At 40.1% G+C, this 23,180-nt stretch overlaps 3 protein-coding genes across 4 annotated transcripts; all 3 read left to right on the top strand.

The window, feature by feature from the left end:
- The first annotated feature begins 6,260 nt into the window (after positions 1-6,260).
- Positions 6,261-10,925, top strand: LOC115818882 (allograft inflammatory factor 1-like). Its single transcript, XM_030782384.1, has 6 exons — positions 6,261-6,313; positions 6,838-6,899; positions 7,400-7,466; positions 9,162-9,203; positions 9,938-10,100; positions 10,835-10,925. The coding sequence occupies exons 1-6, from the start codon at positions 6,295-6,297 to the stop codon at positions 10,923-10,925; spliced, it is 444 nt and encodes a 147-aa protein (XP_030638244.1). The 5' UTR covers positions 6,261-6,294.
- A 1,070-nt stretch (positions 10,926-11,995) lies between these two features.
- On the top strand, positions 11,996-14,252 carry LOC115818797 (zinc finger protein 16-like). Of its 2 annotated transcripts, none has more exons than XM_030782285.1 (2): positions 11,996-12,861; positions 13,250-14,252. In XM_030782285.1, exons 1-2 carry the CDS (start codon positions 12,204-12,206, stop codon positions 13,999-14,001), a joined length of 1,410 nt encoding a protein of 469 aa, XP_030638145.1. In that variant the 5' UTR covers positions 11,996-12,203; the 3' UTR covers positions 14,002-14,252. The 2 variants fall into 2 exon arrangements, with proteins under 2 accessions (XP_030638145.1, XP_030638144.1); XM_030782284.1 differs by having other exon boundaries at positions 13,220-14,252.
- A 1,303-nt stretch (positions 14,253-15,555) lies between these two features.
- slc12a9 (solute carrier family 12 member 9) lies at positions 15,556-22,791 on the top strand. Its single transcript, XM_030782277.1, has 14 exons — positions 15,556-15,635; positions 16,203-16,407; positions 16,583-16,717; positions 16,843-16,980; positions 17,463-17,762; positions 17,983-18,090; positions 18,397-18,508; positions 18,686-18,843; positions 18,945-19,027; positions 19,156-19,280; positions 19,756-19,948; positions 20,219-20,393; positions 21,157-21,303; positions 21,520-22,791. Exons 2-14 carry the CDS (start codon positions 16,206-16,208, stop codon positions 22,359-22,361), a joined length of 2,718 nt encoding a protein of 905 aa, XP_030638137.1. The 5' UTR covers positions 15,556-15,635; positions 16,203-16,205; the 3' UTR covers positions 22,362-22,791.
- The last annotated feature ends 389 nt before the right edge of the window (positions 22,792-23,180 follow it).

Genomic DNA, 23,180 nt, shown 5'->3' with positions numbered 1-23,180 from the left:
TATGCTATTTGGTCCATTTCCGCCTACGTCTTTTACATAAAACTCACAAAACCGAACAGTCATTACAGTTAGAATAGAGGTCAGGGGTTTGAAAAAAGTTTTTTTTTCATTGATTTTTTTATTCTATATTGCGTTAGAGCTGCAGGCATCATCCCTGTACTAATAAATTTTATACAGATTCCTATTAGGCTACTATGAGATTCACCTTTGCTTGTAGAATCCCTCACGTCTGCCCTTTTGGTTTTATTCCATTGTGAATTTCATGGATACTGAACTTTACTGAACTGAATTTCCTTTCCATACAAGTCATCTAATTTGAACCAAATTTTTTAAGTCTGAGATTTATTAAGAACTGAGGCAGGGACACACTAAACTGAGTGTGACATGTACGAAGGTGTACTGAATTGGGAAGGTATGTCGAACAGTAAGACTGATTTTCACATAACAATATGCAAAAGGGAAGTGATGCGTAAATACTTCAAGTGTTGTCAAATTCAGAAATGTCCAGCAACTGGAGCCAGTTTACTATTAACACTCTTGACTGTGTGAGCAGAGGTATGCACATTAAATATAAGATAATTTGGACAACAGAATTTGGGGCTTCTACTGCATTGTAATGCAGTTAATATAAAAGGAGCAAAGAATATTGTAGTATACCACAACTGGAATATTGGATCATCAACACAAAAACAAGAAAAAATGTAGACCTCAAGACATCACTGTGTCATGACATCTAAGAGATGCCAGTCATGTGGTGAAATATTAAATTACTGTTTGCCCTTCCTACATAGTACAGGGATATGAAGTGCAACGTTTGGATTTTTTCACCCACCCAATGCAAGTGAACCTCATCATACAGCAGGCTGTCCTTCGACGGATGAAACTGTCATTGGGGTTGCAAATTTTAATCTCAGCAATACTGCTGGCTGGGTCGGGCACTGCGAACAGAGCAAGTGGTCTTGTTCTGGGAGACTCAGCAAGACAGGATAAGCTCTCCATCACAGTGCTTCAGCACCTCAGAGAAAACAAAATTCATATGAAGGGAATTCAACAAAATTTGGGACTGCATTTTTCCAATGACTTCAGATGTTGATCTGGGGGCAAAAAATATGTGAAAAAGACTCTTTACAACAAAGATATCAAAGCTACATTCAAGGAGGCTTAATATAAGCTACCACTGTACTCAAATTCAATGATCAAGTGTACACTACAATCAAATGTACATTAATGCACAACCAAGGTAACAATCAAAACATGTTTTCTGTGGTTAACATACTCAACAAGTGTAACCCCCCTTCTGATAGCTCGAAAAAGACATAAGCTGCCCTCACTATGGATGAACATAATAGGAGAGAAATCCCATCTCAAAACAGAACTTAAATGGATAGTGTCATTACTGAGTTAATGACTCCACTGACACTAAACTGAATCACAAACTTACAAACTCACACCAGACCACTGAATACTGACACCCAATAAGACTGAACAGAAATGTATGAGCAAAAACAAACAAACAAATAGACAAACAAACAAACACAGATCTTATATATTCCAGTATCTTAAATTGCAACATTTTGTCCACTTGTAAGCTATTTCAGCTTATGAAACATTTACATCAGTCCCTGTGCCCAATGCTGGTGCACATGTAGGAGGTCAGCTTTATACATTAGCTTTGAACAGTAAGTAATCTGCTTGGGTTTGAGTTTACTCCTGAACACACACAACTTGGTCCATTGGTTTTGAATGGTGGGTGAATCCTAAATGTTTTAAACAAGCTAAACAATAAACAAAACAGTAAAACAATGAGTCTCACTGAAACAGTCTGTGTCTTTGACTTCTGTTCTTTGTCGTGCTGTCACTGAGCCAAACCAGCTCAAAAAATGCAACACTCCTATGCTTCTCACCAGTACTCAGATACATTGCCCTTAAGTATCTTATCCAGCATAAAAATATTCAAAATGCTAAGTGACAGCAGTAGTTTTCCCAACCCATTTGTAGACATTAAAACAATATCTCACAATAGGATTAACTATTACACTATATAACAAGTAAGCCTAATAAGTAAGTAGAGCACGACTTTCCAAATTCTTTAAGATCTCCCACCCTCAGACTCTGTTCCTTCCCTCATCACATTGTCATCACTGACATTCTCAGATCCAGTTATTTTGACATTTTTTTTTCTCAAACCTATCTTCAGTTTCATTTAGTTTAGTATCTATCTGCTTCATTTCTGTCTATCACAACATTAGTTGATTTAGATACTTCTCCATGAGGCTCTCTTTCAAATATTTGCTTTGAGACATTTGATTCTCGCAAAAATCTGTATCCCAAGCTGGGCCCATATCTCAACAGAGCAATTGTGACATCTCTTCCTTCTCTCGGTTCTCCCAGTCTCTGACCAAACAATCATAACACAACTCAGAATCTGAGTCAGCTTACTCAACTCAAATGTCAGACTCCTTCCCCCACAGGTTCCCTACTCTGAGAACCAGATTCAAAAGCTTCATGATCACCTTCACCCTTGGATCCCCTTCCCCTTCACTTTGCTATTACACTTCTCTTTTCAGGGCTTGACTTGTCAACAAAAACTGGATCTCGATACACACCTTGCCCTAGAGGTAGCACATGATTTCAAAAATGAATTTCAATGGGTCCACTCCCATCTTCAGGTTTCAACTAGAACACAAGTAAGTTTGCCATCTGACTCTCAGCCACATAGGGTGTAGATGCCCAGTGATCTGACAACTTATGTTTCCCCTGCAGTCCTAGATTTCTGTTAAGAACTCTTTGAACTGAATTTATGTGGGAGTGGCAAAGCTTTTGGTTGCACCTCTGCTTTTTTGCTCATTTCCCTTTGTTGAGATAGATTCTGCAAGTTTGTACACAGCTTGCAATGCATGCCTTGATTTGTCTACACCCATCATACTCAGCATTTCACGCAAGAGTCAACTTTCAAAAATCTTGGCCTTGATCACAATGTATTCTCTTGGGCAAGCCATAAGAGCAAAGTATTTTGACCCCAAAATGTTGGCAATGGTAGAAGTTCTCTGATCCTTCTGATCCTGGGGAAAGATTGTATGTATTATATATAGAGATCTATAATAACTAGGACATTTGTGATGTTGCTTGAATCTGGCTTAGCAGACAAAAAGTCCATGCATACCAGATCCAATGGGCCATCCCTATGCAAATGAGATAAAGGGGCAAGCCTTTTTGGTAAGGTTGTCCTTTGAATGCAATGAATGCATGATTTACAGTAGTCCTCAACATCCACTTCCACGAGGGGCCTGTAAAACCGGTTTTATATTAATCCATAGTTGTTGTTTTTGGGGTTTTTTTTCCAAATCCCAAATGACCACAGTCATCATGCTAAGGCTCTAACACAAGCTTCGAAAATTTCTCTGGTAAAACTGACCAAGAGCACCTGAGCCTTATTAGGTGGATTTGTAATGCCATAAAGTGCTCCATACTCAATTCTTGGTTTATCCTACACTCTTAAGACCACCAAAATAACTGGAGGCTTGGTTTTCAGTGCCATGATGATGTCATGCCGAGATACTCCAGCATAGATCTCACCCAGACAGGGATGCTCATGTTGGGCTTCAGACAGCTCAGAGAGACCCAGCCTCTGTAATTTATGAGAACTAAGCATGGCAGGGTTACAACATGCTTTTGTTGAAACCCCAAGCTGCTCAATGGCATAACTAAAATCAGATCCACAAATTGGTTTGAATTGAACCATAGTATATTGACATTTTGCTCTGACTCCTGGTGCAGACACACTTATCCAAACTAAGCTGTCCCCAGACTGTTGATAAAGTTGGTGACAAAGCATCCACATCAATGTTTTGTTTGCCAGGCCTACACTTCAGACTAACATCAGAAAATCACTGATTAAGTAGCAATCCATCTATGGCCTTGGTGTTTAGTTTCACTGTGGTCAAAATGTCAACAGATCTACAGATTATTTTCCATTTTCTCAAACCTAGCATCAGACAGATAACCATGCAGCTTGTCAACTGCTCCCCACTTCAAGGACAGAAATTCTGGCTTAATAGTTGGATAGTTGCTTTCAGAAGGGGTTTAACTTCTGCTAATGAATGCAGTTGGATATATGCCTGTCCCCTGATCCTTATATGATACACCACCCAAACATTTCATGGCTAGTGTCAACATATTACACATATTTCAAATGCAAAAACCAGCACCAGCACCAGCACATTGCAGAGGCTCTATTTCAGCTTTTCAAATACAATTTCAGTCTTCAGTCCACCTTGAACGGTTCAGAGGGCTTGAAACAGACCTTATCATCTCCCTCAGGCTTACTACCCTATCTGGCAGAAGGAAGGCAACCATGAAGAAGTTGGTTCAGTGGATAACTCACGTTAAAATAATTCTTCACACACAGTGACCACAGAATCAAAGCAAATAGTGCAAAGCAGTCACTGTCTCAGATCTCAGCTAGGTCTTAACTGCTTCTGTCTTACCGAGGTCTGTAGCAAACCCATCATGAGACACAATGTGTCCCACATAGTTTACGTCACATTAACATTTATTCATTTAGCAGACGTTTTTATCCAAAGGAACGTCCAAGTGAGGCAATGTACAGTAAATATTTAACTGAAGTTTGACAGAATTGACATGTGTCTGGTGACAATTGAAGACCTACCTGTTTCAAGTAATCTAGGACTTTCAGTAGTCTCTCCTTGTGGTCTTCTTAGACCATCCAATTAAACAAGTAGTTCCAGTAGGTTCATGCTCTCAGCTGTCTGTTCCATAACCTGCTGAAAAGAAGCGTGGTGCTACACTCGGACCCTGTGGCATATGGTGAAACTGGAAAAATCCAGCAGGACCAATAAAAGCTGTTTTTCTTTGTCACCTTCACTCATTGCAATCTGAAAACTGACGACATTGAACCATTTGCTACCACTCTAACAGGTGAGCACATTTTCAAAACAAGGGACTGTGTATATGCAACTGTGATTTAAGGTTCTGTAATCAGCACACATCCTTATGTTTCCATTGGGTTCTCTCACCCCAATTGGCAAAGCATGAGTACTTCTTGACTCTTTGATTATGAATGCACTTTGTAGGTTGGCAAGATGCTTTCCGATATCATCAAGGTCAGCTGATGGGACCTGCCAAGACCTTTCTTTGAATGGTGTGCCATCATTTCAATTTGTCCATTAGTCTCAGGCAGTAAGTGAATCCTCACAGTTTGCGAGACCCTGTCCCAGCAGCCTCTGGTCTTTGGGATGCCAGTCGTCTCCAGTAGCCCTCATTCAATGTCCTTGTCAGAGTGGGCAGTGACCTAAGCACTGGAGTGTTCAGCTAGCATCACCAAAAAAATCACCATGCAGATGTACTTTTCAAGACTAACTATATAAATAATCAATATATTTTATTATGTTATATGAGTACATTTTGTTTTAATGTTTATTTCCACAAAAGAAAATTTGTGTTCATGGACATGCCATCTCCTTCTCTTCTGAAAGTTTTTTTCTCCCTTTCTCTCTCTCAAGTTGAGTCTCCAATGATTTGTCAACCCTCAATACCACACACCACCAACAGGTTCCTACTGGAGGACAAATAAAGATGTACATGTTAAGTCCATGAATTACTGAGAGAAATCAATACATTCTTGTACTGAAATTTGAGAACATTAAAACAACACAAAAATTAAAAATGGATGACCTCCATCACAATTATTATATTTTATCTAAAAATGTTGTTACACAACAAATTGCTGAGGCCATTGTGCCATTCAAAATATCAGATCTTTTTGAATCTTTCAATCAGGTCCATGTCGAGACTGTAGACAGAAATAAAAATCTGTGAGCGTAATTATCAAAGAAGCCAATAATTAACAATTCTAACGACATACTATAAAATGATCAGTTGTCAAATTTTTAATTTCAGTCTTGTCTGGGATGAGTAGTATCAGTAGTACATCGTACATGGACATGTACCGACATTTCAGGATGCTTGCAAATGGACCCTTTCAGTGTGACGGATTCTGAGAAATATAATTTTATGTCTTTGAATGTTGACTGTTAATATAAATAAGTTAGTTATTTCCCCATCTCGCTGTATGAAAGTGTTGCTAAGTGTGTTGTTCACATTGAAATAGTGGAACTCGCCCACTAACCACAGGCCATTTTCAACTCTAGCACTTCCTCCACAGCCACCCACAGACATTTACACACAACATAAAGCGTGTCCTTATTCTAGTACATGACAGTTCACACTGGACCAGACCTTAGTCACTTTGACGCTGTAGGGCAACAGACTGAGATGGATAAAAACGTACAAGGTAGGTTAGTTTGGGTCTATCAATGTTAATATGCATGGGGGGAAACAGACATATTCTTTAAACATGTCTGTTTCCATAAATTTAGTTTTAAAATTAGTTCAGTCTGAGTCTACTCCATTCAGTTGTGCTCTTTTATGCTTCATTGGAGAGTAGTAGTTAAGTCTTTCCAGAGTGAACAAATTCAAAGACTTAGACCAAAGTGGTGAAGATGATGTTATATCTCTATGTAAGCTAAACTATAGTACCGAATTGACCCATTCTGGCCTGTTTTCTCAAGTTATGGTTTGATAAATTCCTACTTTTGAAACAAAAGAATTTAACAAGAGAGGAACAACAACAATTTTTGAAACACACGTCGATACGTAGTTGAATACAATATACTTCCTGCTTTTATTTCATGTTTGACTAAAAGTATTTGACATCTTTATTATTATTGTCAGTGCTACAGAGAACAAATCATAATGTTTTAAAATGGAGATCTGGATACTCACTAAATTTTTAAAACATTTAATGGAATACTTCAGGGGGGAAAGCATTTGGATTGCTTAAATCCCAACAAGAGGAAAAACTGATTGCCATCAATGAGGTTCGTGTTCATCCACTATTCAAGTGCACCTGCAGTACACATGATCTATAATCTTTTGTAAATAGTTTTAGATGTGCCAATAAGCACAATATCTCCCCCTCACTTCCAAATCAGTTTGTAACAATCACAAAATGTTTCACATTTCATTTCACCTCATACATAACTACTGTCTTTACATGTAACAGTCTCTGTTGCCAAAAGGTTAATGAAGTGTTTTCAGTACATTTCCTGTAGCTAGCTAACATCCTTAATGACACATTTGATATTAAACAGCAGTGTGAGTGTGAGAAGAGTGAGAACACTTTAAGTTTTAAGGATAAAGCTCATTTGGGTTACTTCATGAGAAAGCTGGAAGAGTCCATTAAAATGGATGGAGATATACTACTTACAGTTAAATTGTAATAGCAGAAACAAGAAAACAAATTGAATTGAATTGAACTGAATTGAATTGAATTGAATAAAATTGAATTGGATCTCTGTTCAACTTGTTGGCAAAACAGGCATATCTTACAGATTCTAAATATGCTGATGAAGAGGATCTGGAGTCCAAACTGAACTCTTTCAAAGGTCAGGAACTCACACTGGTAGAGCAGATAATGACAGTTTTTTTTTCCAGTGAATATACCGCACTCTCCCCTCCCTCAGTATGCACGGCTGAAGTACCCTTTAGCAAGGCACCTAACTCCCAACTGCTCCTGGGCACTGCGGCTGTGGCTGCCCACTGCTCCGGGTGTGTGTGTGTGCTCGTTACCCCTAGTGTGTGTGTGCTTACCGCACACTGCTCTTAGTGTGTGTGTGTGTGTGTGTGTGTGTGTGTGTGTGTGTGTGTGTATGTTCACCGCTGTCTCAGATGGGTTAAAATGCAGAAGTCAAATTTCCTCGTTGCGGGACTAATAAAGAGATTAAACTTATAACACTTAACTTCTCTACATTTGTATGTAACATGTAGGACGTGAGCTCTCCTTCAGAACAGAGAAAAACAAAGTCCCCCCATACAATATGCCATATGTTGAATTCTTTGTAAGGGGTACATAATGTCTTGGTAATTTTCTCTTTCAAAGTTGGCTCACCAATAAACCTCATTTTTTACACATTAAATCACATATTTACTTTTAAATACTTGAATAAGATATTGAATAAGACATTGCAAGTCCCATGTTGCTCAGATACTGTAAAGATTCTCAGCAAGGTATGCTATGAGTTCAACAGACTTTTTCTGCACCCTGTAGTTATACAATGTAAAATAATTCACTAGGGAGAAGAAAAAGCCTTTCTGTCAGGAGTAAGTCTGACATTTTCCTGCTTTTCCAAGTCAAGAGAATGGAGGGAGTTAGTCCAAGCAAGCTAAACTCTGTCATATAGTACCACAAATCACTTCAGACAGAACAGCAAATGAGAAGACTACAAACTAAATGCTGTATTTGACAAGTACATTTAACTTGTTAGTGCATGTATAACATAGATTAAAAAAATGATATATCATAGAATAAATAAAATTGTAAGTATTCAGGGGTAATAAATAATTAAATGTTATCCTGAAAGTAACATTTAATGAAGCAGTTTAGGGAACTGAGATGATCACTGCACTTTCTCACTGTGACCTTATCATCAATTTGCTAACTTAACATCAACTTGGAGTTCAGCTAGGGTGACACATTAGTGCTTGTTTTCGACATCATGGAGCTTTGCGGAGCCTCCTGAGTTAAATGTGTTGCCTTACCCAATAGCCCAGGGCAGTCTTTCCACATTCTGGCGTATCATTTTTTCAGTACTTAGCTACACAGTTTCCCTGATATCCTTGCAAAAGTAACTGTTACATGCTGAACTATGACAGCTCCCTCAATTAAATCCCAATGTTAATTGTTTAAGAGAAATAGTGAAACAGACGTCAGATTAGCATAAAGTCACGCATTTGACTATGTCCCTTTTCTACATCAGCTAAAACTGATCACGTGCTGATCATCAGCAATTGCTTGACTCAGGGTACTGAAGGTCATTTTACAAAAATGACTTGGCTTTGTTGGATGAAGTTGAAGATTATAGACGACATGTAATTGTTTCACAGTGAACATCATGGATGAAGCATGACAATATCAGTTAACTGGTCATGTGAGGGATATGTTACATTTCTTTTTGCAGTACATTTCATCTTCATGATATGTGCAATATGTTTTAGTCTGTATTGACTGATTGATTGGTTGATTTTCTAATCAGGGCACTTTGTTTTTGTTGTCGTTGATGTGGTTGTTGTTTATTTTACAGAGAAGTACATGGAGTTTGACCTTAATGACCAAGGAGAGATAGGTAAGACCAAGCAAAGCATTTTTACAACCACATTGCACATACCCATTTAAACTCTTGTTTGTTCCATTGTCTTGTGCATCAGCATATTCCATTAAGTTTTGGCTAGTGTACTGAAACAAGACTCTTTTCTGTGATTCTCACTCCTGTGCTCTGGAAGTTTCTTTGAAATGAATGAAAGAATTTCCTTGTTGAGAGTAATAAAATTAAACTGATATGGTCTGTGAAACTTAGGAGTGTTTTATGCACCTCTTCTAAGGCTATGGCAAGGTTGTATTTTAAGATGGAATACCGCACTTTCCAAATGTTTTAAGGTCTCTATAACCAAACTGTTTTGCAATTGGAAATGAAAAGTAAGCATTACAGCCAGTTTCATTTCCTGAGATTGCCAGTCGCTGAGGACAAATTTAGAACTGTATGTCAAACTGAGAATCCAAGACGCACAGTTGGTCACATTTTGGATTTGTCAAGGAGCAGGTTATATGGGTGCACCACTAGGGCACTGTCAAGTCTAAATAATATATGAAGACTTTTTAGTATGTGGACTCAATGACTGCTCCTTTCCTGTAATTGTAATTTGGTTTTAAATGGTTACAACACTAGGATATGCCGAAGTGGTGTAATTTTCTTGTGCTTTCCACATACGAGTAAAAATAACATAACGGAGCCCAAACTCTCCCCTTACATTTCACAACTTTCTAAAACCTTTCTGCCTGCACCCTTGTCTCCCTCTTTAGATATGATGGGGCTGAAACGTATGTTGGAAAAGCTTGGTGTGGCAAAGACTCATCTGGAGCTGAAGAAGATAATGACAGAGGTGGTGGGAGGGAATGCAGAGACCATTGGTTACACAGACTTCCTCAACATGATGCTGGGCAAAAGGAACGCTATACTAAGACTGTATGTCAATGGCCAACAGCGACATTGCTATCTGCGCTGACTGTAATGCCATCAGAAATGCTGCCAAATTTTAATTAGAGTTCACATTCGTGTGTTTTCACTTGGCCAAAAAACTAGTGATTTTACACAGTTTAACAAGAAATTGCTTTTAGACACTGCAGTAGAGTCATTATGATCGAAATGATCTGTGCAATGGAGAAAAAATCAGTAGAGCAGTAGCAGATTTTAATATAGTTTAAATGCACAATACTAAATAAAACAGGACAAATAGTGAAAAGTAACATTACAATCAAATGTACTTTGAGCAATAACACAACACATTACCCATAAGAAGGAGGCAGTTTTACTAATATTGACTACAATGAATAGAAAGGAGAAGTAAAAAAAATAATCACATGAATAAAGAAGGCAAAAACTATTCAGAAATGCAGGTGTAACATAGTCATGTTTACATTTAGAGAAATTGAGCACACTTTCCCCCCCATATGTATTGTGATTTGCAAAATTTAAGCTTCCATTGAGCACAAAGGCAGTTATGCAGTTAAGATAGAGAGTCACATTACTGGATGTGTGATTTATTAAAATATTCCAAAACAAATTTTGAAAACAGAAAATGATCTCACATCCCTCATAATTTAAGCCTCTCTACACAGCAGGTCAAGAAAACTTATACAATAGATATTTAACATATACCTGATCTCTTTGCTTTGTTTTTTCATCTCTTCTTTGAAAAGGATTTTGATGTATGAGGAGAAAGCAAGAGGAGACCAACAGCCAAAACCAAGTGGCCCTCCTCCTCGCAAGACCTTTGCTGACCTGCCCTGATGGAAAATGATAACGTCACGTTGCTTTAAAGGATACAAAACTCTCCTGCGGACAATAAAATGTTTCAAAGCATGTCTATGTGGTGCTGTATATCAAACAGTGTTTATTTTGACACCTTATTTCAACTGAGTTTTAATCTTAGTCTTTTGAGTTACATTCATTTCAGTTTTAGTTACATTTTAGTCACATTCTCTATGACTGTTTTAGTAAAAAAAAAAAAAAAATCTATAATTAATTAGCTTTTTGTTTAACTTAGATTTATGAATTTTAGTTATATTTTAGTCCCACATTTAATTTTAAGCATACATTTTGACATTCATTGAATTCAGAAGATTAGCTACTGCTATACATTGAGGAAGTAAAATACTATTTTGCAACAGTATTTTTCAAACTTTTTTTGTTTGACAGTAGAGATTTTACAAAATCAGTTTTTAAGCCACATACTATAAATAGTTAGAAAGTTTGTGATTTCAGCTTTTCAAATACATAAATGAGTAGAGTGTTAATCCATTAACATGGTACAGGTCACTCCATCCTAAATTAATAATAAATACTTTTTCCTCATTCTCACAGCTCTGTATTTCTCCACTCTTGATTTTACTATGGGTGAGACAGGGATAATTACTAATAACACTGCTTTACTTGATTCAACTCTGCCAGGTGACATTGACGCATGCCTTGATCAAAGTTTTGCCATATTCCTCCCAACTGAGGACACTTAATAAAGACATTCAGTATACTGCGTTCCTGTGAATCTATTTGTATCCAAGTCTCTGAACTACTTTTTGTAGCAGGCCAATAGAAGGGAAATTACAGCCCTTTATCCATTGTATTCAATGCGGTAGCTGAGAACATTTGCCATGCTGATGATCAGTGTATGTTCAGTCATGCCTCGTGTTACACATTCGTGTTTGCCACACCCTCTGCATCATAGCTTTGCGACAGAACAGAGGGAAGTGACGTCTTAGATGACGGAAGTACGTTGTATGAACACTGACTGGTTTGTTTTGATTAAACAGACGGTTACAAATTTATGTTATTCTATTTTGTATTTAACCGTATGAGTTTGACACTGTAGTCGCGGTATTATTGACGTTAAACTATCAGTTACTGGCACGGAATGGTATGAATTAGTGTTTCTTGTCAAAACGGTTTGTTTGTGAAGATACGGAGGCAAACAGACGAACATTAGCAGAACGCTAGCTGGCTAACGGTATCCAGTTATTTTTACACAATAATTATTGTGAAATCCGTGAAATCTGCTGACTAATTACAACAATGACACTGAGCATGGATATTAGTGTTTCTTTCCTCAAATGTGAACTCGCTTCCACTATCGACCAGGCGGTAAGATGCGCTGTGGATACTGTTTTGAAGGAGACTGCTCGAGTTGTCGGTGTAAAATTAACCGCAGCGCGTACCGCTGCTGCCGAATCTCACCGAGAAAACCAAAGTTTGCGTGAGAGACTGGAGATTTCGGAGAGTGAACTGAAGGCAGTGCGCTATTACATGACAGCAGCCGAGAAGAACATCAAACAGTGTTTGCTTCTTAATCAAAACCAGCCTCGATCGAATATTGTACGCCCCGCTCCGGACGATACCCTGTTTCATTTCCCTCAGAGTATATCGGATGGGAGTCCATCGAACCTTCTCAATAGGGACTCATCCCGCAAGTCTTTCCGGAGCCCATCCAGCAGAGCGCATTATACCAGAACGCTGCCCAGCGTTGGTCTCTGTCTACCTACGGTGCAGTCGGAATGGCCCCGAAGTGGCGTGAATCGGAGGAGAATACGGGCGTCTTCGATTGCCAACACTTCTGTAACCAACCACATACCGAGCCGCCAGGTGAGCATAGATACGGATCAAGGCCTCCATAGGAGCGAGGGGGATACAGAAAGCCAGTTCTTCATCACAGACGACGGTATACCAGATAAAGGTTTGTAAATCTTTGGCAATACACAAACAAGACCTACAGAAATTTACCGGAGCCCCTGTGAGATAATGAATAGCTGTACTAGGCGTTTGGATGTTTGAATTACGTTGGGCTTCTCGTTCAAGACGTGGAACAATTCGGGTCAAAGGGTACACAGGAAACCAAAATAGAGCTTTGCTTTAGTAAACGTGTCATATTTTCACAGTTTTTCAGTTTTCCACGTTTTCCATTTATTGACTATGTCAAATGAATAAACTAAGAATTCCTTGTTCTGGGAGAGAGACAGATCACATAATCACAAATCTGCCTTCCATTTTCTTTTATTGTTTGTGTTGGAATGATGCTCTGTCGTGTCTTACAGAATATAATGGCTCGATGAGTTCTATGACAGAACTGGCTGAGAGACCTCACGAGGAGCAGGGGCCAGTCTTGTCAGCTGCAGAGCCGTCTGAGGAAGCATGTGAAATGGGGAAGTTTGAATTTGAAATGGGTGCACCCGCAGGCAATGTAAATGAACTGGGGCTTATCCAAGTGTTAGAAGACACAGAGGCAGTGAAAGAGAGCACAGTCAAAATCGAGGATGACTCCGAAACACCTGTACTAGAGCCAACAGTACCTGAACCAACACCATCCTCGTTATCATCGTCATCGTCGTCATCACAAGTGTTGCCCCAGATGTCCAGCCCTTCTCTGGGTGAGCGAGATGGTGATGCCCCATTGTTAGGCTTTGTGCCACCCATAGGGGGCGACATTGGACCATTGGAAACCATGCCGGTGCAGAGGGATAGTTCAGACAAGGTGCATCGCTGCAACGTGTGTGGCCGAGGCTTCAGACGGTTCTACTGCCTGAAGACGCATCAGCGCATCCACACCGGTGAGCGGCCTTATCCATGCCGCTACTGTGAGAAGCGTTTCCGTCACCTGGATAGCCTGCACAAGCACCAGCGCATCCACACCGGAGAGAGACCGTACCGCTGTGCACAGTGCGGCTGCTGCTTCCGTGAACTGGGGCAGCTTAAAAAACACAGACTCAAACACTCACCTGTCCCTTCAAACGTACCCCACCCATCCCTCTCACTCCTCCCTGCCGGACCTTCCTACGTCTGGCCACATGTCAACTCACAGTCCATGGATTCAGCATAGATCTAATGCCCCTTTATGTGGACCATAGATACATTATTTTAGGATGATGTATAGTTAGGGGACTTTGCCTGGTTTTTATGCCCTAAGATGGATTATTTACCCAGACATTTAAAAATACAGTTGCAATCTATTTCTTTTACCCTTTTCCAGTTAGTACCTACGTAATGTGAGATGAGAAGAAGGGACATTGTTGCTGGTATATGTGAAATTATTGTACAACCTTTTGCCCTTTGGTGGTGTAACAGTGATTCAACAAGCGTGACATTGTTTAAAAACACTATGTATGGATTGCTGATTTGATTAAATTAACTTTTTTTTTTTACTGAATGTTGGCTCTTATTTCTCGCATATTCAACATCATATTGTTCTGAAATACATAACTGCTTAGCAACTATAAAAGGGGAACTGAAAATGTGTAATATTTTTAACAAAGCTCTTAAGCACCTTTTCCTCTTTAGAATCACATCTTAGCCACTTGCAAGTCAAACACTGAGGTAAGACTAAATTCACTGTACCAGTGTATAACATTTTGAGGCACCTCTATTAAGTTTGGTTTAGATCAGATTCACTTCAGGTTTTCAGGAAGGAACTGAACTATCAGAGGACTTTCAAGATAGTCATATATAATTTCATTTCACAGCTGCACTTATTGCCTCCATACTGCAGTATTAGCCAAACTAAGTGAGGACAGGTTTTATTATTTTAGGGAGTTGTCCCAGTCCTACCACAAAGGTGTGTCATTCATTGGAATTAACATTATGATGTTTTTTTTTAGTGTTTTTTCTCTTATACATTTTCTACCATTGCAACAGCACACTGACGGGCCTCTGTGAACTGAGAGGACTGTATTACATGTTCAGTATTTCTAGTTATCTGGCCTGATCATAGATGGGAAAATGTCTTCGTGACTGCTTTACATTTAAGGGGAGTTATTTTATTAGTTTTCCCTGTCATGAAATGTGTAACTGTTCAGATACTGACGGATAGAATTTGACGAATTCGTTTCGTTTGCTCAGCAATAATTATACAATAAAATATAATGGATAGTATGTTCTCATGTGGGCGGAAAACACAAACATGCTCACACGAGCAGCCTCTTAAAAAATACTCTTGTGATTCGTTTGTCATGTAAACGCGACGACTCTTTTTCACAAATTTTCCACCTACCCTTTAGGTCACATGGGATCTCCGAACAGTCTCGTGACTTTTTGAGAACAAATATTTTACCGAAGGTCTGCTCACGCAAGAGCAGGGCATCTGGACAGGTTGATGTTACTTAAAACTGTAACCAGGTACAAAGGACAGATGTTATGGAAACGATAACTGTGCGCAATTAAAATAAATAAGTAGGTGCTTTCCGGGATCTGGTGCTTCGTGTGGATACGGTATTGACGTTACCAATGCAGTGAGTTTTTTTTATAACAACTACCTAGGCTGTTGTACTCGCCCCCCCAGATTAACGCGTTCTAAACTACATGGATACTAACTCTCTTACACTTGGGCCCACTTGAATCGGCATCATTTAGGCTGCGGAAACTAAACAGTTTCGCTTTTTACCCCGAAGTTCCGTGAAATTTTACAGAAGTTTGCAATCATATCTGAAGTGTACTGGGTTTCTGTTTTCGTTTTTGGAGGTAAGTGTCAGCTGTTTAACCCTTCGCGTGTAAGTCCACAATTTTAATATAAACGCTTTTGTGTTTGTTATTTGGTATTTATGCTGGTATTTTTGAGGGATGCACGATGATATATATTGGATAAATGAAACTGACACTAACATTTAAATAATGAAGATCTCGCTTGTTTTTAAACAAGACAACCACATTATTTTTCTTGGGCATCTCGCCGAGACGTATAGTTAGCTTCCACGGATTTTTGGATTTCCTTGAAGTGTTTTATTTTCGTTTGTTCGACTTGACAGACACTTCCGCTTTACTGAGCCGTTCCTGACCGTCTTAGTTTCAAAACAACCAATCCGTCTCCTTTGGTTAACGCATGTTCAGTTCGCTGTCATTCTAAATTCTTTGACGGCTGACTGTATGTGTTGAGTAATTCTGAAATCTAGGAATTTTACTTCCAATTTCGCAAATGAAAATTTAATGGGTAGAACAGCTCTTAAATGTATGGAACAGCTCTGCCAACAGTTGCAGTTTTACAGGACGCTTTTTAAAAAGGGATTCTTAAACTGTGATACTCATCTTTAGGCAATGGCTACTGAGCACAGTCCACTTCTTAAACATGGAGTTTTCAGTGTGGTGGGAGATGCCAATGCTGACTCCAGGAGGGTGTCAGAGGTCACAGGAGATGCCAGATCTGGAACCTCCTCCTCACGCAAACTCAACACCTTCTTTGGGGTGATGGTGCCCACCATCCTCTCGATGTTCAATATTGTTCTCTTTCTCAGGACAGGTAAGTGGATACTTTTGTGTGTGGGTGTGTAAGGATAAAACTTTAAAAAAGCCATAGTGGCATTTGCACCTTTGTTTTGACAAGATAGATATTCTGTGTCTGTTACCTCTCTCTTTCTCTCTCTCTCTCTATGGTTGTGTGTATGTTAAAATCCATTTTGCTTATTGCTTTACAGGTTTTGTTGTGGGTCATGCAGGTCTACTCCAAGGTCTCCTAATGTTGTGTGTGGCCTATTTCATTGTGTCTTTAACCCTTCTGTCCATCTGTGCCATATCCACCAATGGGGCGGTGGAAGGAGGAGGGGCCTATTGTATCCTTAGTAACAATGCTTTGATTCAAACTGCTGACAGTTTAATTGCTGCATAAGTTACATTTCTCGATTCTCTTTAAACTATTACGTCAGTGCAATAGTAATCCTTAACTTATGAATTCCAGTTATGATAAGTCGTTCTTTGGGTCCAGAGTTTGGTGGTAGCATTGGGCTTATGTTCTATCTTGCCAAAGTTTGTGCATGTGGGGTCACTGTGCTTGGACTGGTAGAGGCCATACTGGACATTTTCGGGAAGAACCCAGGTGACTATCGAATTGGGCAAGTAACAGATGTTTCCAGGAACCTTGTTTAAGCTCTTCCTCACACAGTGGCTCATGCACAATGAAACTGAATCAAACTGATCAAACTGAATTACCTGTCCTAGACACTTCTGGATCCAGAATAGCTTTTCCAGTATGTGAGCTAACTAGTTGAGTTTCTTTAGATATTGACTTCATACTCACAGCAAAATTTTTAACATGCTCAAGATAACATTATTGATACTTTAACCTTTTGGTCCAGTAAGTGTCATGATATATACCCAGGGGAACGAGATATTGATTTCTATTTTCGTGTGTGTTTTCAGTTGATTCTCCATGCAATTTTGATCTGCCTTTGCTGCTCGTCAGTCAAATAACAAGAACAGTGGTACTAGTGTTAAATGGATTTCACTTGTTTGCAGAGGTAGAAATGATATCCCTTTCTCCTTAAGCTCTCCCCTAACCTCTCTTTTCCTGCTTTGTAGCTTCTACAGTCTCTGAGAGTTGGCGGGTCTTACCACAGGGTTACTGGTTCACAGTGCTATACTCCTCTGTGGTGCTGCTGCTGTGCCTGGTAGTGTGTTTGGTCGGAGCTCATATCTACGCCCGTACGGCTTTCCTCATCTTGCTGGTGGTGACCGTATCCACGTTCTCCATCTTCCTCAGCACCCTGGTTGTAGGCCCGCGAGATTTCAGCATCACACATGACCATGACAATCACACAGTTACCTACAATGTCAGTTACACTGGCTTCAACAGCACCACTCTGAAGAACAACTTAGGACGTGAGTAGAGAGGGATGGGGTGGAGGTGGGGTTTGTGGTGAGCAGGTTGAAATGAGGAGGCTTTTAATGGAACGAGAGTGGATCTAAAACATTAAATTAAAACGTGATAGTTTTGACAGACGCCCTTAATAGAACATATACAGCCTTCTCACACATTCTTCCTTAAATGGATGTTGTTGCCTCTCTTTCTCTCTCTCTCTCTCTCTCTCTCTCTTTACAGCGAAATACTCTTTGGACTACAGTACGAACACACTAATGTCTTTTGCTACTGTGTTTGCTGTTATGTTCACCAGCTGCACCGGTATCATGGCTGGAGCTAATATGTCAGGTGTGTACCTCATGGTTCACTTCCTCTTTTATGGCCTGTACTTCTCTTTTTTTTATGCCGCACTTTTTTCACTGTTTAATGACCAGAGAAGATAACTATTTTTAGATCATCATAACATATAAAATTGCTTTGCTGAGTCTCTGAGATTTCTTTTTTTTTTAGAGCCTCTGACACTGTATCAGTCTATATCAGTGCCAGGAGCAAGATAATGTGTTGAGCTGACATTTTGCTCACTTTCTATCTCTCTTTCTCCTCAATTTTCCTTCCCTTTGTTCCATCCCTTTTTCGGCACCTCTCCTTCCATAGGAGAGTTGAAAAACCCCAGTGTTTCCATTCCCAAAGGCACCATTATGGCAGTTCTGTACACCTTCAGTGTTTATGTCATTCTCTTTATCCTTCTAAGTTCCACCTGTGACAGGTAAGACCAGCAGGTCCTGTGTAGCTTTGTGTGGGGGCTTTTTTTTTAAAAGGGGGGGGGGGGGTATAAGATTAGGCTCCCTCATATCATCCAGCTCAAATTATATATATGAAAAATGATCAGATGAGTCAGTCTCTCTCTCTCTCTCACACACACACTCACACTCACTGTTTTCAGAATGCTGTTGATTCAAGATTATGGAGTTTTGCAGAGGATAAACATCTGGCCTCCATTTGTGATAATTGGGGTTTACTGTGCCTCGCTATCTGCTGCTATGTGCTCTTTGATTGGAGCCTCACGAATCCTTCATGCCCTGGCTCTTGACCAACTATTCGGTGAGTGCGTGTATGTCAGATGTAGCATGCGTGTGTATCAGATAATGTAATGTTAGCAATGTTTGTGTAATGGTTGTGTAATGATGACCTTAATGTCTCAGGTTTGCCCCTGGCTCCAGCTACCATCACCTCCAGCTCTGGAAACCCTTGGGTGTCTGTGCTTTACACATGGGCATTAGTACAGGTGATGGGTGTGTGTGGGTGTTATGTTTATCTAATCCCCAGGGGTGGCATTGAAAAGCACCATGCCGTTTTGCTGAGTATCGACAAATAAGATTTCTCCCTCTCTCTCCTTTTCTTTATATGTTGTAGTGCACAGTATTTGCTGGAGAACTGAATGTGATAGCGGGTCTTGTGACTGTGTTTTATCTGCTGGCCTATGCAGCCGTGGACCTGGCCTGTCTGGCTTTGGAGTGGGCGTCGGCTCCAAACTTCAGGTATCCGAGTTAACTCTGTGTCCGTTTTTTTTTTACTTTCGGTTCAGTTCTGAGGACAGATCTAACGGCAAGTTTCTTTTTTAACCCAGCACTTACCCATCTGGTTCAACATTTCCACCAATTATGAAGGCTGTCATTAACTCTCTCAGACATGTCAGTGTAGGACTACACTAAAAAAGTGTTGTCCAATGGGTCTCCAGGACTGAGATAGAAAAGACAGAGACAGACCTTATGTCTCTCCATGGAGACGTGTCTCCCATTTAGTGGAAGGGAATTGGAAAGCTTGTGTACATTTCTGGTGTCAATTAATTAAGAAAAAAAAATTTCCAGTGTTAAGAGAAAAGGTGCTCTTTGCTCTTTTTTTACCCTCTGTTTAACTCAAGGCCATTTGCTACAGTAGACTTGAGCATATATTTGTATTTGTCTTATTTTTGTCTCTCTGTCCTTCTCCGTCTCTTTTTTTTTCTCCCCCAAGGCCAACGTTCCAGTTTTTCTCATGGCACACGTGCCTTTTGGGGATTGTGAGTTGTCTGGTGATGATGTTTGTGATAAATCCTGTCTACTCTTCGGCTAGCATAGTGGTGCTTCTCCTGCTGCTGCTCTTCCTGCATTACCGCTCACCAACCAGTAGTTGGGGCTATATCAGCCAAGCCCTGATCTTCCACCAGGTGCAGTCACAAACACATGCATGTATTACTTGCTTAAAGCCAGCTGGGAAAATATCAGCTGAGTTTATTTATTCTACCAACTCTACATGAATACATACACAGTTTACCAGTGCCTTCTCCTTAAAGGCTCCAGTATATAGCTACAGATGGCTGTAAGCATCTCACCACTGAGGTATATGAGTGTATGCTAGTGCTTGACTCTCCTGAGGGTTTTGAGATGTTCTTATGGTGTAATTTCTGTGTGTGTGTGTGTGTGTGAATCTGTCTCAGGTGCGTAAGTACCTTTTGATGCTAGACTCTCGTAAGGACCATGTAAAGTTCTGGAGGCCTCAGGTGCTGCTGATGGTGGCCAACCCACGCTCCTCCTGTCAGCTCATCACCTTTGTCAACCAGCTGAAGAAAGGAGGACTCTTTGTGCTGGGCCACGTACAGCTGGGAGATCTGGGTAATATTCCACTTCAAAGAACAATATCATTGTCCCTCATCAAAACATATATATTGTTTACATGTATTACAAGCTCTCATTTCAAGTTCCTGCTTGTGCTTTGGTTGAATTGACAGCTGGGAAGAGGTACAAACATTTGCAAAGCTTTTTGTTGTCTGTTCTTTGGCTTGAAGAAGCACTTTTATAGAGCTTATGAGCAGCATGGTAGTAAGCACAGTTTCCTCCAGAACTGTAATGTATTTCAATTCAGTAAAAAGGAATCACAATGCACTTCTCAATTTGTGTTGGCTTAAGCAAGTTCTTCAGGATTTCACTGATTAATTGCAGTTGTTGTTCAGCATGAGTTTTCATGATCATTAGAAGTGGCTTAATTTAGAGTTTGTGATATGGGTTAGTATACTGTCCTGCCCTCTAAGAGTACAGTATGTTGTTTCTAATCTATACTGCCTTTAAATGCCATCTGTACGCTAGGTGTCAGTAGAACAGCATGAATGTGAGTAGAACTTCAGGATTCAATAAGTAGGATACACAGTGTAATGAACTGTGTGTGCTCTGTTTGTCGAAAAAGTAGAGCAGGAACCACTTTGAAAGGATGCTATGAGAAGGATAAAGTATATTTAGCAGGATTAACAAATCAAGTTTACTAGCAGGAAGAAAACACATGTTTTGACCAGCACTCTCTTTCTCCCACTCTCTCTCTCTCTCTCTCTCTCTCTCTCTCTCTCTCTCTCTCTCTCTCTTTCTCTTTCTCTTTCTCTTGTAGATGCGTTGCCTTCTGACCCAATCCAGCAGCAGTATAATTTTTGGCTGAGTCTGGTGGATAAGTTGGGGGTGAAGGCATTTGTGGATTTGACCTTGTCCCCTTCTGTTCGGCAGGGAACTCAACATCTACTGCGCATCACTGGACTGGGTGAGACTCTACAGTTCCCCTTCTCACATCCTTCCTACCTTCAAAATCCAGCTCATCCCTAAGAATAGATGGAAGCTGGAATGAAAACCCATTCTCTTGTGTTTTTTCAGTTCATTTGAGTCCTGCCTCTCTTTCTTTCTTTGTTTCTGTGATTGATTGTGTTTCTTTTTGTTTATTTGTATGTTTTTCTTTCTTTCTTATTTTTTGTCCCTTTAGGAGGCATGAAGCCAAACACTTTAGTGCTGGGTTTCTATGACAACTGCTACCCGGAGGACTACTTCCTGCAGGATCCAGCATTCTGTGAGGGCTCTGGTGGTTTTCTCAATGATGAAGGGGATCATTTTGGGGTGGATCTCCCCTCGTTACAAGCTCACTTTCCACCCGTGCGGGACGTCGAGAGTCAGCGTTGGTTGGCACCAGAGGAATATGTGGGCATCGTGTCAGATGCCATCAAGATGGGTAAGAATGTCTGCCTGGCACGCTACTTCTTTCAACTGGAAAATGAGGGCGAGGGGCCAGAGACCATTGACGTGTGGCCTTCTAATCTGCTACAGCCGGGCAGTAGCAACAGCTATGCGGACGTGTGTAGTCTGTTCCTGCTACAGATGGCTTGCGTGCTCAATATGGCTGGCAGATGGAAACGAGCGAGACTCAGGATCTTCCTGTGCGTGCACGCTGAGTCAGACGACCAGAGCTTACTGGCCATAGAGGAGCGTTTTCGAGAGTTACTGAGGAAATTACGTATCCGGGCCGCCATTAAGATTGTGGCTTGGGACATGGTGGTTCAGTTGCTGGGGCTGACAAGCCGTGAGCTGGTGGAATTGCAGACTTTGAGCACGCTGCCCCCTGCTGTTTTGGAGAACTACCTGCATGCTGTGAACAGGCTGCTAAAAGAACATAGCGGCCAGGCGGCAGTGCGATTTATGTATTTACCCCTCCCACCTACTCGTGCTAGCCAATCACAACAGTACCTGGCACAGATGGAGGCTATCACAAATGGACTGGGTCCTACACTATTGATTCATGGACTTACTCCTGTAACATGCACTGAGCTCTGAGGAAGAGACTGTGTGTGTTTTGGGGTGTGTGTATCACTCTTCAGCTGAATGCGGTTGGATCCTCTCACCGTTCGGAAATCTTAAAGTACTAAAAAAAAAAATTTTGTCATGTGAAAAGGAGGAATAATGAGAAATGTTTACTTACCAAAGAACTGATGTTACTGTAGAGGCCTTAAGGTTTAATTTTCTAATGTAAAAAGACTTGGGTTGTCCTCAGGTCACAGTTCTGGTAAATGTACTAAAGATTATTCTGCCTTGTGGAAATTTGTGAATGGGTTGAAATATTTTCTGTAGTAGAAACTGTATAACGAAATTAATCAAATTCAAATGTTATGTGAACTTCTTGTAAACATGGTTCATGGAAAAATATTCTGTTTATACATATGCACTTTGCACTACCTTTTTGAGGCTTTAGTGAAATTTGAGTGCATTGCTGTTGTCTTTAAGGATGTACGTTTGGGGAAGAAAAAAAAAACATGAAGGGAGTTTCTGCTTCTTTTTTTTTGCATGTAGGTGTCGTATTTTTTATTTATGTTCATTATACTTTTTTTTTTTTTTTTTTTTTTTAAAGATAAATAAAGTCTGGCCCTAGTGAATTAATGCACACTAACAAGCCTTAATTGGTAGAGTAGATGTGTCTTGACCACCTATTAAAGTCCTTAAGAGTTTTATGCTTTACTACAGTGTTTGCTGAAAGTTGCTCTGAACTTGATTCATTTTTAGTTGACCTAAAGTGGGCCAAATGTGAAGGTACTGCTGCCTCCCAAGAGACTTTGAAATAACATGGTACCTGAGATCATTTCGTGTGGCCAGTGGACA

Source organism: Chanos chanos, chromosome 8, assembly GCF_902362185.1.
Source record: "Chanos chanos chromosome 8, fChaCha1.1, whole genome shotgun sequence".
NCBI classification, from domain to species: Eukaryota; Metazoa; Chordata; class Actinopteri; order Gonorynchiformes; family Chanidae; genus Chanos; species Chanos chanos.
Note: the sequence above shows the minus strand (reverse complement) of the source record. Positions and strands in the feature narration are given on the sequence as shown.